Genomic DNA, 18,554 nt, shown 5'->3' with positions numbered 1-18,554 from the left:
AAAATAGTAGGTAAAAGACTTTATTCGTTTTTCTTTCGACTAGCCATTTGTAATAAACAAATGGATCATTCGCTGAACTTATAATCTATCATTTTGTTACCATAATGTACAAAACAAGTCTTCAGCCTTTGTTGAATTTTAACCATATCAGGACAAGGAGGTTTCAAATTGTCATAAAGAATGTTCAGTGCTTGCAGAAATAATTTGATAGCCCCTGTTAAATCGTTATTTTCGTAAAATGATTCAGCTTTCGCTAGAAGTGTTTCTAGAACCTGAAATTGGCAAATCATTAAATATAGGTACTTAAAATTTATGCGATTAAATCATTCTAATCACTCACCATCAAATTTCTGAGAATCGGCATAAGGTTTTTCTTCTTTCCACACCAATTGCAGTCCAAAAAGGGCTGTATGTTTGATTTATTTATAATGAAAATATTAGAACAATTTTCGCATCCTATTTTCATATCTTGTTCATCCATTTTTTCCAAAAGTGGCCAGTACTCAACGCATGGCGAACACACACAATCAAACCAGTAGCGTTTTTTCAAAAATTGCTGTCGAAATTCTCTCTTCATAGTTGTATAAATAGGACCATAATTTTCGTAAATTATGTCTCCCTTTTTTATAGGTTTTATCGTTCTCACAATGAGTTTATTTTTGGAATTGTACCTGAAATTAAAGTTCCAATTTACAAGTTTCCTAAATTTTGAATTACACTCTACTGAATTAATAGGGACTCAACATTTTTAGGGTTGCTCCAGGTTTCGAATATCTCTTAAAAAATATAATACATAACAGGCCAATTGAAAAGTTCCCGGTCTACCATAGTAAAACACATTTTTTTTGTCAAAATTCGATTTTATTATTCAGCATAGTTGCCTTCGAGGGCGATACAGCGATTATAACGATCTTCTACCTTTCCGGTACCATGTTTTCAGTACGATATGTCTTTCGCTTCAAAATAGGCTACAGTTTCGGCGATTACTCCTTCATTGGCGCTAAATTTCTTTCCAGCGAGCATTCTTTTAAGGTCTGAGAACAGGAAAAAGTCGCTGGAGGCCAGATCTGGCGAATACGGTGGATGCAGAAGCTATTCGAAGCCGAATTCATGCAATTTTACCATTGTTTTCATTGAATTGTGATACGGCGCACTGTCTTGATGAAACTGACCCTTTTTTTCTTCGAATGGGGCCGTTTTTTAACGATTTCATCCCGTATACGATCCAATAACGCTATATAATAATCGCTGTTGATGTGAAGAAGTAATCTGTGGTAATTTTATTGTCTCTTCCTAACTTATTTATTAAACTGAATAATTGTTTCGTTGAAGTCAGAAACTCACCTGATAATGCTGGGGTCACATGAGTGATTGAAAAGAGCTGCAGTAGGATAGAGAGCTGCACCAGTGCCATGTAATTTATAAGACACTGTTCTCGTACCGTCAACTTCATCATTGGTGTTCCTAAGTTCAGCAATTTCGTGACAATTGAATTGTAATGATTCCAGATGTCTAATCAGAAGTGATGCTATGAATAATTCATCTGCTGACAATTCGCCCTTATATTCTCCTTTCTTGTGGAAATAATCAGTGTGCAGAAGCAGTTTCAGCAGATAGATAGCCATTATCGTGTAGTGCAGCAATTCCTCTTTATTCCTGGAAAATTCATTTCTGCATAGGAAAAAGACGGTTTTGTAATTCTCCGATTTGTACACATCGAACTTATAAGATTCACTACAATTGTCTTTCAGAAAATCTTTGAGTTGTCGTCTGATGTCCCTGAAGAATTTAATATTTTTTTGCGTTATGATCCTTAGCGCTAAAGCGCAATTGATTGAAGCTCCAGATTCATGAAGTGTACTCTGGAATGCACACTCAAACTTGTGGTAAGAGCCATTGGCTAGACGTTCACAGTTGTTGCTGCAAAAAATAACTGAAGGGCAGTTTGGGCAAGCGAAAACTTGCTCTGTAGAAATCAAACAGTGCTGACAGTTAGTTAGCTTATTTTCTGGCGCTAAAACGCAACAATGTGGGTTTTCTTGAATTATGATCTGACCTACCGGTATATCTTCTGTTGCTCTAGCAAATCTACCTTGAAACTCATCCTGATCAAAATGAACTTTATTGTGAGATGACACGTATGTTTCATGAGGAACGAAGGATTCTTCAGCATAGACCTTGACTAATGGCATTTGTTTATATTTCACGTTTTGTCTGTTATTCTTGATCTCTTCTACTTTAGACGATATATCCATATTATCTAGTTTACTGTATTTCAAACATTCTACAGCTTGTTCGTAAATTTCATCTGCTGATTTCTCATTTTGGAAGGCATCGTAACATTTAGCTTTTCTCAACCAAATCTTATATAGGAGATGTTTTGGATATTTGTCAATTTCCATTATGTAATCTATATCATCAAGCACTTTTTTGTATTCTTGCATTTCGAAGAACGCAGCGCTTCTGTTGGCCACAAGGATGGCCAGAAGTTCCTTTGACGAATCTACGAATTTAAATACAAGTTTGTAGAAAGGGTGGTAAAAAAGAAAAATATTCACTTGCTAAACAGAGGAACATTATTGTGCAAACTTGAAAATAAATTAAATGAATAGATTTAACTTCACTCCATAAGTCCTTAAGGTGTAAGCAGTAAAAACTGAGCTGGGTTGTTAGAAGGTGGTGTTGGCAGATCTGGAAAATGAGCTGGCTGTTCAAACAGTAGGAAACACAATTTGACCATGGTTTTCATAGATCTGTGACAAAAGGGGCATTGTTTTATTCCTCTTTTTATTAGCACTCAAAGGAAGCCTCCAGTGCCTTATGCTGGAGAAGGTCGAGGAGGCACATTGACATAGGGCTGATACAAGAGCCCTGGAATAATGGGGGCCAAATTAGAGGCCTCCCAAATACCATATACCAGATGATATATTGTGATAGGTTAGTAGGTCCAAGAGCTTATCTTGTGCTCAGAAAAGGACGAACTTACAAAGTTCCTAACTAGGGATCTAGCTGCGGAGGTCTATTGACATGGGGTGCTGTAATATCATAAAGCAACTGGCCAGAGGGAATAAAGTTACTCTGGTATGGATACCGGGGCATTGTGGTATCCAAGGGAATGAACTTGCCGATGAACTTGCAAAAAGGGAATCAAGGTTTACACCTGTTGTTCCTGAGCTTTTCTGTAGGCTTGGAAAATACCAATGAAAGGCATTGGTCCAACAATAGGAGTGGGACAATAGCAAAACCCTCTGGAGAAACACTCCGGGTCTTGCTCAGGCAAAGAAATTTGTATTGTTATCACTGACCTATACCAGAAAGTTCCTGAAGCTACCACAAGCTAATTCACATTTTAAAAAGGCAAAACAATATTAATAAAAAGTGTATAATTAACTCTATTAGTATTTTTGCCTCCTAATGTTTACCACTATTTACTACTACTGATTTCGGGACTTACCATCATTTTGAGGACAATTTATTATACCTGCATTATAAGCATTGATTGCACGTTTGTAATCTTTCTTCGCGAAGAAAGAATTCCCTTTAGTTTTTTCGCTTTCGGAAATCTTAACATCTTTGCTGGGTTCCTTAAAATCGACTGAAATGCTGTCGGCGTATTTGAAAATGATTTTTATTCGAGATTCATGGTCTTGGGCATCATTGAATTTTGTTATATCGTCAGTCGATATTTGTGCTATAACTTTTTCACATTCACTCTGGAATTTTTTCATTCTAACATGTATAAACAACTAACTTACAGGAGTTGCAAATGAAGACTGGGAAAGCGTACCTACATCTATTGAATTGGCTTTCTATTATTAGTTGAACTATTTTGGTATCTGAATATAATAGATACGAAGAGGACTTGGCTTTTTCAAGCATATATTTCAGAAGAAAGGCTCACCGAAAGGAATTTTACACGAATATTTGAAAGATGAAAACTTCATAAGGACAAAAATTATGGAACCTTTGGAATCGTTTTAGGAAAAAAAACCCTCTGTGTGAGGTGGTTAGGAGGAAGGTAATCGGAAAAAAGTCTTTAGGTACACATCAATTATATTATCAAAAATAAAAACTCATTAAATGTATACAGGGTGTATCACGGTCGATGGTACGTTAGATGTTTACGAAACATCTACGTTCAAGAACGGAAAACAAGAATTCATTGAAAATTTGGTTTCCAAGACAAGAACAACTGCTCTATCGATTTAAAATATTTTCAGTGTTGCGGTGTTGCCGCTTATGTCAAAAAGTGGTAGGTACTTCGCTACTTCAAATGGCACACCCAGTATATTATTGCATCTTTAGATAGTTTTTTTGACGACAATTTCGGCAATATGCCATACCTTGGGTAAAAACTCAACGGTTCATGAGTTAATGGGATTCTTATGAAATAAATGGTTGCAATGAGGACTCACAGAAAAACTTTTTTCGAAAAAAATCTTTTTCTTTTTCAATTCTGCAAATACGTAGTATTATCATTGAGTTTGGAGAATTCTTCGAGATAGGAGCAAATAATACACCGAATTATATAAAACTTGTATTTAGAAATTGCCTTATAAATATACTTCGGTTTGTTATAAGTCATTTGGAAATAGTCAACATTAAGGATTGTGACAATACCTAGAATAAATAACATTTGCTTCAAAGGGAATATAATGGAAAGCTTAACAAGAAAATCCAATGGAACAAAATTTCCTAATATTTAAAAAAATCAGTTTATAGTTAACATTTCGTTCATGTCGATGATGGATAACGTAGGTTCTGTAAGCGAGACAATGTAATGATCACTAACATCTTCAAGTTTTTGATTAAACCTTCTATTTTTCAATATTCCAACAGGACTTCCCATAGCTCTGTAACTGAAAGCTTCCAAGGAGATTTCACTATCGTAAGTAATACTTATATCTTTCACATGAACCTGTGCAGATCTTCTGGTTGTATCTGGACGAAACCTATCCTTGTTCCGTTTGAAACGTCGTTTTGGCCTCTTTTTCTTGCTCGGTATTTCTTTAAGGAGCTGCGTTGGAATAACACCTATACAGTGGTAATATTCCAGAAAAGCTTTAGCCAAGTTCATTCCACATCTCTTATCTAAATATAAATCAAGGAAAAATGCTAGCAGATTTTACATACAGGCCATTTTTTTAAAGTTGGTAGACCCTACACCCTTAACTGACATCTATGAGCAGGATTGGATTAGTAGTAGTAGTATTAGTTTGATAGCTGTTTACATCTGAAAAGTTTTGTGTTGTGTAGTTTGAAATAATTGAATCCGTCTAGCAATTAGTTTTTTTTTTACATGGATAGCTTGGGAACTACCATGAAATTTATAAATTGGAAAAGTATTCACCAAGTGGTCAATGGTTTCTTCTACATCACACTCACATAGATTCCATTTGCATACTATTGCAACGACCATGACCAGTCGATATAAAATACAACAAATTTTCCTGGGAAGATTGAAACCTGGAACTTTCTCTGAAGGATCAACGATTAGACTTTGATTGTTGAAGACATCAAAAGAACTCTATTCAGAACGGGACAATAAAGGAATTGAAGATTATAGTAAACTATTGAGTTTCGTCACTTGAAAAGGATACAACTTTCTTCCGAATATGGTATTAGCATATCCGGTTCTTTAGTCTTGTATCCGAATATGGATACTTCGAGCACATAAGAATTCACCTTGCTGTTGAGAGAGCAACATAAGTGTCTTCGTGAGGTACCACATTTCATTGGATCTGAGTTGAAGGTAGTGTTATCTTTGGCATAATCTACTGCTGATGCTGCAAAGAGTTTTGGAAACAGTATGTGCCGTTCATATCTGCAATTGATCAGTCTCTTGAATATAGATTAAATGAAAAGTATTATTTTTCAACTTGTTTATATGTTTGTTCACCTGTATACATCGTCGTAGGTATTTCCATAAATGAAGCAGCCAGTTAAGTTGGAATGGGCATGTATATCTATCACGAAATCTAGCTGATGACTCTGCAATGACAAAATGTTAGCAACTCTAGACATATTAGGCCAATTGAAAAGTCCTCGGTCTGATGCACAGATGGCGGTGCTAGTATTAAATCCATATGATTTTTAATTAGTACCAACCTTCAAACGATACGTGTCGAAATTTGACAGCATGCTGACCATTAGTTTGTGAGATATTGCGTTGTGAGTCTAGCTAATTTTGTTATTTGAAAAAAATATGGAAAAAAAGAATTTCGTTTGCTGATCAAATATTGCTTTTTAAAAGGAAAAATTACAGTTGGAGCAAAAGCTTGGCTGTTTCCGGGGTCTGCATCAGCAAAATCAACCATAATTGATTGGTATGCTAAGTTTAAACGTGATGAAATGAGCACCGAAGACGGCGAACGCAGTGGACGCCGGAAAGAGGCTGTCACCGACAAAAAAATCAAAAGAGTTCACAAAATAATTTTGAATGACCGTAAATTGAAGTTGGTCGAGATAGGAGACATTGTGAAGATATCATCTGAACGTGTACATCAAATCATTCACGAATATTTGTACATGAGAAAGCTGTGTGCAAAATGGGTGCCGCTCGAGCTCACAATCGATCAAAAGCAACAACGTGTTAATGATTCTGAGCAGTGTTTGAAGCTGTTTTAGTGCAATAAACCCGAATTTTTGCTTCAATATGTGACAACATGGATGAAACATGGCTCCATCATTTCACTCCGGAGTCGAATCGACAGTCAGCTGAGTGGACTGCACACACGAATACAAAGCGAGGAAAAACACAACAGTCAGCTGGCAAGGTTATGGTATTAGTATTCTGGGATGCATAAAGTATAATATTCATTGAATACCTCCAAAAAGCGTAAAATAGCGTTATTGGATCGTTTAAAGGATGAATTCGTTAAAAAAGGGTCCCATTTGAAGAAAAAAAGGTGCTGTTTCATCAAGACAATGCGGTGTATCACAAATCAATGAAAACAATGGTAAAATCGCATGAATTGGCTTCGAATTGCTTCTACATCCACCATATTAGCCAGATCTAGCCCCCAGCGACTTTTTCCTGTTCTAAGACCTCAAAAGAATACTCGACGGAAATAAATTTAGCGCCAATGAAGAAGTAATCGCCGAAACTGAGGCCTATTTTGAAGTGAAAGACAAATCGTACTACAAAAATGGTATCGAAAAGTTGGAAGATCGCTGTATCGCCCTCGAAGGCAACCATGTTGAATAATAAAATCGAATTTTGCCAAAAAAAAATATGTTTTACTATGGTAGACCGGAGACTTTCCAATTGACCTGTTAAATTAGATCTTTTATCACCTTTTCATTACTGAAAGACCTGAACATCTGCAAAACTGCCCATATGGTCGGATGGGAAAAACTTGTGGCTATATGCCAAGACCTGTTCAAATCAGCTCCAGTTATATTACTTCTGTAGTTCCCCACAAAAACTCCATCAGGATTCATCATTGGGAGCACTTTGAACACCACGCTTTCTCTTAAAATCGATGCAAGGGAACTAGAGCTGATGAGTAACTCTAGTAATCCTGAAATTGGGTGACCATTATGACAAGACCTGTCAAAGATACCTCTTTGGGTACAAGACAGGTTATTTCCAGAAAAAATGCCTGAAGTTACTCTGGATGAATTCACGCAATTACATGAATAGAATTTCAATTTCAAGAAAGTGTCCTTTTGGAACGTATTTGAGATACAAGATAGATAGTTTTTGTCAATAAAAAGGAGCTATTATAATATGTAATTTAGATACTTCAAAGTAACGAAGATACTTTTTTCTGGAAGAAAAATTCAAGTGTTATTCTAAACCTTGGCACACCATACTGGAAGGTGAATCTCCTGGGTGTATTCTAGCCATCACAGCTACTGTCCTTTTTTTGTTCTTGTGTTCAATCTCCTTATCGTTTCCAATTGTGACTAACTCCAATCGACGGTTTTGCTGTAATGTACAGTTACACCAATATTCAATGAATTGCTACAGGGTGTTTGGTGAAAATATATCAAATATTCAGGATGATGATTACTTTTTCAAAATTAAGATCTTTGATAACAATTATATCTTCATTTTCCAAAAAATAATTTCAGTAATTGCAGCAGATTATTTCTTATTTCTTCACATATCTTTATCAAACACCCTGTGTAGGTATAATTACTTTCTTATACTAACCAATGACTTAGTCAACGATTCTCTATTAAAGTTTCCATTCAAATACGAAGCTCTAGATTCCAAAACTTTTAAGAACGTCTGAAGTCTAGAATAACTATAGGGTATAGCCATAGAAAACTGATACACCTCATCTTCTTTATCGAATCCAAAGATGAAACTTAACACATAGTGGTTGCGATGATTTGCTGATCTATGATAAAATACATACTCCTTTGGCATTCTTTGCCTGAAATTTCGAAGATTATAGCTATACTTATTTTCTTTAGATTTCTTCAATTTTAATCGATGAAGCTGTGAGCTAGAGTGGCATTTTCTACAAAAATTGGTTGCTGAAAAACTAAACAAAATAGGGTAACAGTGCGCTATATACTATATCGAGCAGAATTATAATTCTGCTCGAATGGTCTGAAATTATTAATTTCGACTTACCTATATAAAAAAATTACAAAAATATAAATACGTATTTGAAGTAACGCGCAAAAGCTCCTGATGGATTTTCATATATTCTTCAGATTTATTATTCTGCTGTATAAAAATATGGCGATTGAAAATGCAATAATTTCGTTTAAAATTAGGTACTTGTTTCGAAAATATTCAATTTTCGAAGATCTTCGGAAATATTTCAACTCACCATTTATTTCTTGATGTCGATTTAACCAAAGGCGTCATCCTGTTGTTGAACAAATTTCTTCCCAAATGCATATTGACGATATTGAAAATAACGCGCTGTAAATATTAAAAATTAATGGAATCAAACAATTTACCACAAAAAAAAAATACCTGGTCTTGCTTAACATTATCAACAGTAAAATTGAACCAGAATCTGAATCTTGGAGAGCAAGTATCGGGTCTTATGTACAAATCGTATTCGTATTCGTTGACCAAGTCAACTCTTCCCAAATTACCAGTTTCAAAAGAAGCATCGAAGCACAAATGGCCTCTTTTAGCCTTTCCACTGTGTCCTGGAGGCCTGACAATGAACCTATTAAGGTTTCCCATACCATTTTCACCATCACTCTCATCACTATCTGAAAAAAAAAAATAGTCTCAATTTTAATGATTCTATCGTGAGGATAGCAATTTTTTTTCCAGCCCTTTTTTTTCACCTTCTCTCCTATGGTAAATACTTGTATGTTGAAGTGGGTCTATGCATTCTATTACGGTGCTCATGATAATGAGGAAGGATACTTTTAGACTGAGAGTTAGGAGCAATCGTGTTAAGCGGGTTTGATCGAAATTTTATCAGCTTCAATCGTGAGCATGAAATGATTCTGTTCGTGTGAAATGCCAGACCAACAAGCCTTTCATGTCGATACGGGTAATGAATTTTCCGAATTTAAATGAAAAACGCTGTCGATTTTACACAAACCTTCATTATGTTCGAAGCCTCCAAACCAAAATCCTATTGCTCAGCTGAATTCTGAATTACTTCCTCTATGCGCCCTTTATACCTTTACGCTATTTGACTGTATGTAGAAGTGCCTTTTCATTCACATTAATTCTACAAAAAATATCTCGAAGAATATTCTAAACATTCGAATGATTCTTATCTAGGTAGGTATTTATAACTAGGTATTAATTGATTGACCTATAACTAAGATAAGTATTAATTATAACGTTTTAGCATTTTCGGCCTTCTGCGTTTAATTTTCTGCTGCGATTTTTGATTCAATCAATACCTGAGAGGTTCTAGTATCCAGTGAATTATTTTATGTGAACCTATAATGAAAACAAAAATGCTTTTCAAATTCTTCACGTTCAAAGTTTATACCTATACAGGATGATTCACCGAGATGGCCTATTAGACGTTTATGGAAAACTAATCATAATATTAGAGCTGAAATTTTGCATATTGGGGTTTGAGACAATGAGCTTATTTCTACCTAAAATATTTTCAGATCTCTACAACTTCCGGTTTTAAGAACAGACTACTACTTCCTCATTTCAAATGACACACCCAGTATATTATTGCATCATTAGATAGCGTTTTTTATGACCATTTCAGCAATTTGCCATACCTTGGGTAAAAACTCGACGGTTCATGAGTTAATGGGATTCTTATGAAAAAAATGGTGGCGATGAGGACTCACATTTTTTTGAACAATTCGGTAGAAAAAGCTTTCTTCGAATTTTTTTTTTCTTTTTCGATTTCGCAAATACGTAGTATTACCTTGGGTGAAAACTCAACGGTTACATTTTTTTCGAAAAAACCTATTCCTGCCGAAATATTCAAAAAAATGTGAGTCCTTATCGCCCCCATTTTTTTCATAAGAATCCCATTAACTCATGAACCGTTGAGTTTTTACCCAAGGTGTGGTATATGCCGAAATTGTCGTCAAAAAAGCTATCTAATGATGCAATAATAGACTGTATGTTCCATTTGAAATAAGGAAGTAGTAGTCTGTTTCCGTTATAACCGGAAGTTGTAGAGATCTGAAAATATTTTAGGTAGAAAGCTCATTGTCTCAAACCCCAATATGCAAATTGTCAGTACAAAACTATGATAAGTTTTCCAGGTACTTTGATGTTATTCCAAGAAATTTTTTATTTTTTTAATATCTTGTTAAATAAGCTAGAAATTGCCTGTATACGATAACTTGGGACACCCAGTATTGTTGACAAAAGAATGATCATCTATGAGGATACAATGAATATATTTTTCATACTGTCGTATAGCTTATTAGCTATATAATATTCTGAGGTACTGAATGAATATTAAAAATTTCATGAGTTAAGTATAAGTTACATATTTTTCAAATCATCCTCAAGAAAGTGCATGAATAAGGGAGTAACTGAATTCATCGATTGCTATGTTCCTCAAAGAAAAGAAAGAAAATGTGTAACATGCAATACCTTCTCCAAAATCCATTAGTAGGCAATTTAAAAGTCCTTCACTTCATCTGAAATTCTCACGCAACTTGGTGGCACAGATTGAATTTAGAGCTGTAAATCAATCACACATCTCCTCTATAGCAATTTAAACTTGCAAAAATTTTTGACGGAGGTTAAACCGTTTGTTTGATCAATAATTCTCCAAGGCCCGAATAAACAACTGAATTTTGTGTTTAGTACCTGAATTTCAACCACTATTTTCCTCGACAAATTTTACTTGTCTAACATCATGATGGAAATTAAAAATAAATTATTATCTATACAATACAATCGATAATAAATTAAACTTTTGATACATGATGCACATTAAATTGACAACAAAAATGTATGTTCACAATGAGTATCACGTGATAAGGAACGAACTGTATTGGGCAAACTGACGATGACGTCAATTTGAAGTAAACAACTGTGTCATTTCTATTTTCATTACGTTTAGTGTTTTGCTTTGAATATGCTAGTTTTTTGAGAGGTGATTGAGAATATATAGAGAATTTAAAACCAAATTAAATATAATCCTCGAGCAGAGATTGCTATAATAAGAATGTATAATGAATGAAAGAATATTTTTATTAAAAAGGGTAATATCAAATAATAATAAGTTCATTAGTTACACCAAAATGACCTTTGAAAGGAGAACGGTGACGTCAAGTTACATCAAATTGGCTTTTTTTGGTTGTTATTTATTTATAAACCGTAAAATGGTCCGATTTTTTGCTGCCGTTTCGATTTTAAAGAAAAGTAATAATAATAATTTATTTATACATGTACATAAAGATAATACAAATCAAGTGTGTACATTATAAATATTCACCGTCAATAAAATTACACGGTTCGTCAGAAAAACAAACTATTTCTTAAATAGTAGTAGTTCGTCTTTGAGAGAATTCTTAAATTTTATATTTTGGAAATCTTGGGGGGGGATTATTATCTCCAGTAAACCCCCCACATTTATACGCTCTTGGATATAGTTACTTAAGAGAGCGATGTTTTTTTGTGTATAATTCAAAAAACAATAAGATAATCTCAATATCATGATCTTTGAACTTAGTGTTAGATAACCAAAGTTGAAAAACCATAATATGAATATGCATCATTCAATGGTCACCAAACAAATTGCTTCAGTATTCTAAAGTAGAGTAAAGTAAATAAAACACATTTTAAAAGAAACGCCTTCGATAATTTATATAGTTTCAATGATAAAATTATAACACAGCCACAACAATAAATGCTCTATGACCTTTTATAGGAACAACTACATTATTAAAAGATATGAAATCATTAACATTGAACGAAATAAAATTTAATGAGTAGTATCAAACATAACAAAAATAACATCAATTTCACAAATGAGTGTCTTGAGAGCTTTTCAATTCTGGTTTATACTCTGTTAGAGCTGTGTGGATCCTGAAATGTAGTCTTGATTCCATGGAATATCCAGTATAGTTTTTCCTTAAAAAAAATCAAAATTATCAGTTTCACGTGATAAAAAATAAATGGAATAGCTTACCGAGCATCTTCTAGAGCTAGAACAGCCTTTTCTCGATTACCCTGTTCCCATTCGATGAGGGCCAATTCAACAATAGCATAAGGAATCAGATAGTTGTCATCCACAATTTCTTTTTGCAAAGCTATAGCATTCTCCAAGCAGTCCAAAGCTTGAAGAGGACTATCCATTCTTCTCAGACAAGCCCCTTGTAATAGGAGGATGAGAGCTCTATTGTCTGCGTCATATTTTGACTTGGAATTGTTGGAAGGCAGACTAGCTAATGTCTTTTCCAGCAATTTATATACCCTGTCTGTTATGTTAAATTGTTTGAATACTTTAAATAAATTCCATAAATACATTAATTCTATAACTGGCAAGATTAGATTTTGTTGCTGATTGAAATACCGCTCTGCTTTTTTTATAACAAACTTTTCCATAGGTATGGATTTCCCCGCAATACGTTGTTTATATTTCGGTACATCTCTGGAAAATGACGGTTATTTTGTATAAGTACTTTCAAGATTGAAGATTATACTAACTTCATGAGATTATTGATTATTTCTCTGTCACTAGGAGAGATATCGTCCATCATCAACATTATAGCTGCTTTTTGGTAACTGTATATTGTTCTAGACCATTTACTATCTTTTATTAAAAGATTACTATATTCAAGTGCTTGCTTCCAATTGCATCTCACACTAAAAAGTAAGTGGCTAGTATATTCTTTAAAAAAAAAAAAAAGGATATACTTCTACTATAAAAGAGAAGAGTATATTACCTTTCAACCCACAGTAGCTCCCAAAAACATACATGATGAAATTGTGGCCATGTATTCTGAGAGCGCCAAGATTTTAAGTACCATTCTTTTGATAGGTCTAGATTACCTTTCATAAACTCCATCCTAGCCTTGAAGAACAGAAACCAAACCCCGTTTGGATGTTTCTCAAGCTGTTTCTTCAAAATTTCATCACATATTCTAAGATCACCCTCAGAATGGCTCACAATGTATAGCACCATAAGGTGATAACCCAATAGAGTCATTATACATAATATTTGGCGTATGCCTTCTAAATGATATCCTTTTTGCAAGTCGTTCAGCCCCAATTCCTATAAGAAAAAGCAATGAAGACCGAATGTTGTTGTTATTCGTAAATTTTATTGTTACTTTGTTTCCAGAAAAGCCTATGAATTCCAGCAATTTTATGATTCTTGCTGGTAACATGGAGATCATTAAATTGAATGTTCCGATTCCCATCATGACACCTCCTTCGAAATGTTGTTTTGTGGTAGAGGCATCCCAATTTCTTTTATTGAGAATTTGTTGGCAGTCTCTGAAATGTTAAGGAAAACTAATATTAAAATTCTACCAGATGAGGTCAATGGACTATTTTACAGAATTTTCAAATTATTTGTTGGCATCCAAAATGCAATTATAGTAAGTTGGTGGTCCGTATATGTCAATTTCCTCAAAAACCGGTAACTATTTCCTCAAACTTCGGTGAGTTATCTGTCACCAGAGCAATTGTACTTTTATTCTAGTTAGCTTCTGTAACCACGCCCAGTTAGCTTCTGTAACCACGCCCACTCAGGCGGATGTCATTTTAATTCTCAGATTATCGTTTATGAATATTTTCCATAACATCTGACACTCAAAAACTTTATTATTTCAATTATGAAACAAATACCCTTCAGAGCCTTTAAGAACTATTAGTTATTTACAAACTAAAAGAGATCAACCATTTATAACCTCCAAAATTCTGTCAATGAAAAATTTAGTTGACCAATGACGTCACTTGAAACTATCAACAATCAGAACCTCACCTATAGCAGTTGAAGCAGGATCTAATTTTGAATCCTGCTTTGATGAAACTGGCCAAAGTTTCATCCTCGATGAATGTGAGCATTGATTTCAACAATAAGCATTCTGCGTAACAGAGTTCAGCATGGGCTTCCTCTTCAGTGAATTGGTCAAAGTTGTTTCTACGCACCATCTTACCCAAAGATTCGCCCAATGTGTTCTTTTTTCTGTATCGGTTACATACTCTGATTGAATCTTTCAAAGCTTTGGAAGCTGCTTGTATGTTTTGAGGATCGAAAGTAAGTAAAGCTTCCAAATATAAGAATACAGAGTTTCCAAGAGCATGATACATGCTGCTGTCTGCGCTGCAAATTGAATTTTTATTAGAAATAATTTAAATTAAAAATAATGACAGGAAAATTCCTGAAAGCTCACTCACTATGGAATCATCATATTTCTAGCTTCTGAAAATTGATTATTGAAAAAGTAGGTGATTGCCTTTTGAGCTTCGGCCATAGCTTTGTCCAATGTCATGTCTTCTGGTCTAAAAAAAAAACATTATCCATACGATATTAAACTATTGATGAATAATTTACTTACAATGTCGGAAAATTTGAATTATCACAAGCATCTTGGAACTAAAAAGAAAGACATCACAATATTAGAAGCGTAATATTATAACCTAACAAGCATTAAAAACATCGACAAGGATAGTTAGAAATGTATAAAATTTTATTGCTTCAAACTCACTTTACGAATTTTATTAAAGTAGAACTTAAAAGAAGACATTAGGGAGAGTCAATTGTACTTTTTTTTATAACACCAAACTCAATATACTATTAAAAATGATGAGTCTAAACACAGTCATAAAACCTTTTTACAGTTGTTCCTCATTCACATAAACATAACATATTGTGGAAAAACAAATATAATTACACACCAAAGTTGTTTATTCAGTCATGAAATTTTTGAAACGAATCTTTATCCCTTTTCTTCTATCCCACATTTTTGTTGATCAGATGTTAATTTTTTTTTTTATCCGGCTCTTCTGCTTTAATCAGATAACATAGCTACTATATTACTGATAAGTGGTTAAGTTGATTACTGATTATTCATTCCACCTCAGATTCCAGATATATACCTCAAAATACCGAATAATTTTTATATTTGCGAATTGATTGTTATTAAAAATCCACAAAATTTTCAATATAATAAACTTCTAATAACGAATTGCAATATCATATTCAAGAAGTAAACATCGCTAACAATAGGAAAATTTCGTCAAATACCCAATTAATTTATTAATTGAATGCATCAAATATTGCGCTAACTATTCAATGCTCTCAAAAAAATGAATGTTTGTTTTAAAGTTTGCAATTTTTTTTTTAGTGTTGATATTGTTGGTGCGTATATATTTTTTTGTATCTAGACCGCATCGATTTACCTTGATCTAGATCATGATTCATGAATTTGGAGGAAAAAAATGAGGCAAATAAATAAAAAAAAATCATTTCACGGAAATTCGATAGAATTAAATAATTAAATTGAATAATTCGAATCCTAACGCTAGATGGATGTTCATGAAATTTTTTTCCGTTGGTTTTTTTATATTTTCTTCACGAGTCGCGATATTATGCGTTGAAAGAGCCAAATTTCATTCATATAGCTTGAAAATATCTTCGAAGACCTTTCCGTAGCTGTAAAAATTTAAGGGATGATCAAATTTTTTTTCCTTAACCGATTCTAAATGTTCATTATTGGAAGTAATAAACCAAAAATTGTATTAAATGATAAATGTGTATGAAAGGTTTCAAATTAATATTAAGGGAATGCAATAAACAAAGAAAATCTTTTTTTTCTCAATATATAAAATAAAATATATATTAAAAAAAAAAATTGAACTCTTACCTCATCGACATCAACATCCTGGTCATCATCATCTGAATGGGATGCCATGTTCTCTTACAAACGATGTGATCTAAACGCGCCAAGCACTGGAAATAATGAATTAGTTATAAATATTCCATGGCTAACAACTAGTAATAATTGACTATGATGTGTACGAAGGTAAAAAGTGAGCTTATAGATAACAGAACCATTATTCGACAATTCAAATTTCCAACTAAAAAAAATTAATAATATACAGTGAAGTAACCTTAAATGATCAGTTGTAACTCCAAGATCGGACCACAACAAAATGACGATAAATTGAGATAATAATCCTTTATACATATCGCGTTCAATGATGAGATTAGATTCAACAACAAGTGAATTTGTCATTTATCAATAGGAATCCTTTTTTAATTACAGTCGGCAGACTTGAATTAGTCAAGGTAATTTCTCGTGGGTAACAATTTTAAACTTATTATGACTTTCATCGTTGGAAGAGGGCAAATTTCGATCCAGATCATTAATAATGGCAAAGTAAATTTTTAATCGAGAACATTTGCCTTTATTAACCTGGGAACTGAGCTAGCTTCCTACGTGAAACTGTGGGTTACCTTGATTCAAATATTTCAACGCTGAAAAAAACCACTTTCCTAATCAGTTGATTCGTATTGCCAAAGAAAAATAAGAATTGAGAAACGTTTCTTCTTCTTCTTCTATCTTTTATAATGATTGAGAAACGTTCAATTCATTTAAAACCACAGAAATTCTGTTTGGTATATTTTAACGCTAAGAAAGCCCTATTGAAAATCTCCGATATTCCTATCAAACTTCTAGCTTTAGTTTACCAGAAAAGCTCCTAGACTTAAAGCTAGAAATTTTTTACGTGGAATTTGGATTTTTATTCTACAATCCTAATACGTAAAAAGTTTCAGCTCCCTCGTGCAATTTTTAGTTTTGACTGTGAACTTTACACAAATAGATATACATACTTCACTTTCCTTTATCTTACGATTGTTTCGTAATACGTATCGGTAAAATATTACTCGAAAATGTCCAATAGAACCTTATCAAGCAATATCTTATAAATAAGTGAAGTGAGATTAGTTAAATAGTATTTTTAGTTTCATCCAACAGCCCAACACTGACCTCAGTATTAATATAATTATTATCTACATGTTTCAATACGAACATTATAATTATTTCAAACTCAATTAGAGAAATGACAAGATTAAAAACTGACCTTCATAAGAAAAGATTGATATTATGTATCAATGAGATCCATTCAATTCAGAAGAAGCAGTGAATGAAATGAAAGTTTTATGATTTGGCAATCATTTCATCAGAATGAATAATATTATAATTTCAGTATGTCTTGATATTAATTACGTTATCGCTCCTGATTTCAAGTTAGATACGTAAACTAACTCAACCAGTTAATCAATACAAAAATTATGCACTATCAATAAATCCGAAGGATTCATCAAAGAATTATTTGCTCTACAAGAAAACCGAAAACCAATTAAAGTAATTAGTATTCAAAGTGTACTCGCGGAATAAATATCCATTATTAAAAATTGATGGAAAATAATATTTGTTGCGGTTTCGTTTCAGAAGATATTCTCATAATGAACTCATTTAGATTGCTGTAAAAAAACTGACCGCCTTTTAAAGGACTGTCGCAAATCAGAATTAAATATATACAATATATTCCGATAATACTGAAGATTTAATTAATTTTGGAACATACTCAGATCTTCATGAATTAAATTTATCTTTTTTCATTACTAGTATATTAACTTGATGAGAATGAGATTTTATATTAAATATTCAATTGAGGAAATCTTATAGTTTGATTTGAGATCAATATGTATTATGACAAATATCCAATAATTAGATTTGAATGATTATGCTACAACATTGTGATTCTTTAGAAGCAGCAAATGTGAACGCACATTCAATACATCTTAAGTATATGAAGTATTCATAAGGATTTAATTCTTATTAGATTGAGGAGAAAACAAGATGCGACCTATTTAATTTTGAAGACATTCTTATTAAGATTGAGAAAATCATGCGATTAGAGCTGCAACAAGCTAGAAATTCACCTGAAGATAATAAAGAATTTTGATCAAAACAAGATGAACATACCTCATTCAAAACATCCCAACAATAAACAAATAAACCTTTTCGGATACAAAACAAACCTATAACATCTACTAAATTGTCTTGATTTGACTCCAACTTTCATTGGAACATTCGAACTACTTGGGGTCTGTTCTTCTTGACATCTTTTCATCTGCGTTAGTAGGGAAAATCATGAATATGAT

General features: G+C 33.2%; 2 protein-coding genes across 5 annotated transcripts; both read right to left on the bottom strand.

The window, feature by feature from the left end:
* Positions 1–6: 6 nt before the first annotated feature.
* Positions 7–9,369, bottom strand: LOC123686182. Its single transcript, XM_045626191.1, has 13 exons — positions 9,268–9,369; positions 8,942–9,189; positions 8,793–8,887; positions 8,162–8,387; positions 7,804–7,933; positions 7,297–7,523; positions 5,900–5,991; positions 5,601–5,824; positions 4,718–5,091; positions 3,455–3,746; positions 1,345–2,503; positions 341–671; positions 7–272 (listed from the first exon to the last, which is right to left on the bottom strand). Exons 1-13 carry the CDS (start codon positions 9,329–9,331, stop codon positions 66–68), a joined length of 3,669 nt encoding a protein of 1,222 aa, XP_045482147.1. The 5' UTR covers positions 9,332–9,369; the 3' UTR covers positions 7–65.
* A 2,839-nt stretch (positions 9,370–12,208) lies between these two features.
* LOC123686545 (tetratricopeptide repeat protein 39B-like) lies at positions 12,209–18,514 on the bottom strand. Of its 4 annotated transcripts, none has more exons than XM_045626765.1 (10): positions 18,376–18,514; positions 16,246–16,331; positions 14,938–14,975; positions 14,777–14,881; positions 14,361–14,702; positions 13,705–13,870; positions 13,318–13,646; positions 13,079–13,237; positions 12,561–13,022; positions 12,209–12,502 (listed from the first exon to the last, which is right to left on the bottom strand). In XM_045626765.1, the coding sequence occupies exons 2-10, from the start codon at positions 16,291–16,293 to the stop codon at positions 12,394–12,396; spliced, it is 1,758 nt and encodes a 585-aa protein (XP_045482721.1). In that variant the 5' UTR covers positions 16,294–16,331; positions 18,376–18,514; the 3' UTR covers positions 12,209–12,393. The 4 variants fall into 4 exon arrangements, with proteins under 4 accessions (XP_045482721.1, XP_045482719.1, XP_045482723.1 ...); XM_045626763.1 differs by lacking the exon at positions 18,376–18,514 and adding an exon at positions 16,493–16,607; XM_045626767.1 differs by lacking the exons at positions 16,246–16,331; positions 18,376–18,514 and adding an exon at positions 15,278–15,388.
* Positions 18,515–18,554: the final 40 nt, after the last annotated feature.

This window comes from Harmonia axyridis, chromosome X (assembly GCF_914767665.1).
Source record: "Harmonia axyridis chromosome X, icHarAxyr1.1, whole genome shotgun sequence".
Taxonomy (NCBI): domain Eukaryota; kingdom Metazoa; phylum Arthropoda; class Insecta; order Coleoptera; family Coccinellidae; genus Harmonia; species Harmonia axyridis.
Note: the sequence above shows the minus strand (reverse complement) of the source record. Positions and strands in the feature narration are given on the sequence as shown.

Excerpts from the sequence above, each read along its gene's own strand:
- LOC123686545 (XM_045626765.1), bottom strand. The coding sequence starts at position 16,293 with ATGGCATCCCATTCAGATGATGATGACCAGGATGTTGATGTCGATGAG. Across the intron at positions 13,023-13,078 it reads ATAATCAATAATCTCATGAA|AGATGTACCGAAATATAAAC; the intron begins GTTAGTATAATC and ends GTCATTTTCCAG. Across the intron at positions 12,503-12,560 it reads CTAGCTCTAGAAGATGCTCG|GAAAAACTATACTGGATATT; the intron begins GTAAGCTATTCC and ends ATTTTTTTTAAG.
- LOC123686182 (XM_045626191.1), bottom strand. The coding sequence starts at position 9,331 with ATGAGCACCGTAATAGAATGCATAGACCCACTTCAACATACAAGTATT. Across the intron at positions 8,888-8,941 it reads ATAATGTTAAGCAAGACCAG|CGCGTTATTTTCAATATCGT; the intron begins GTATTTTTTTTT and ends TAATATTTACAG. Across the intron at positions 5,092-5,600 it reads ACCATATTCGGAAGAAAGTT|ATAAGAGATGTGGAATGAAC; the intron begins GTATCCTTTTCA and ends ATTTATATTTAG.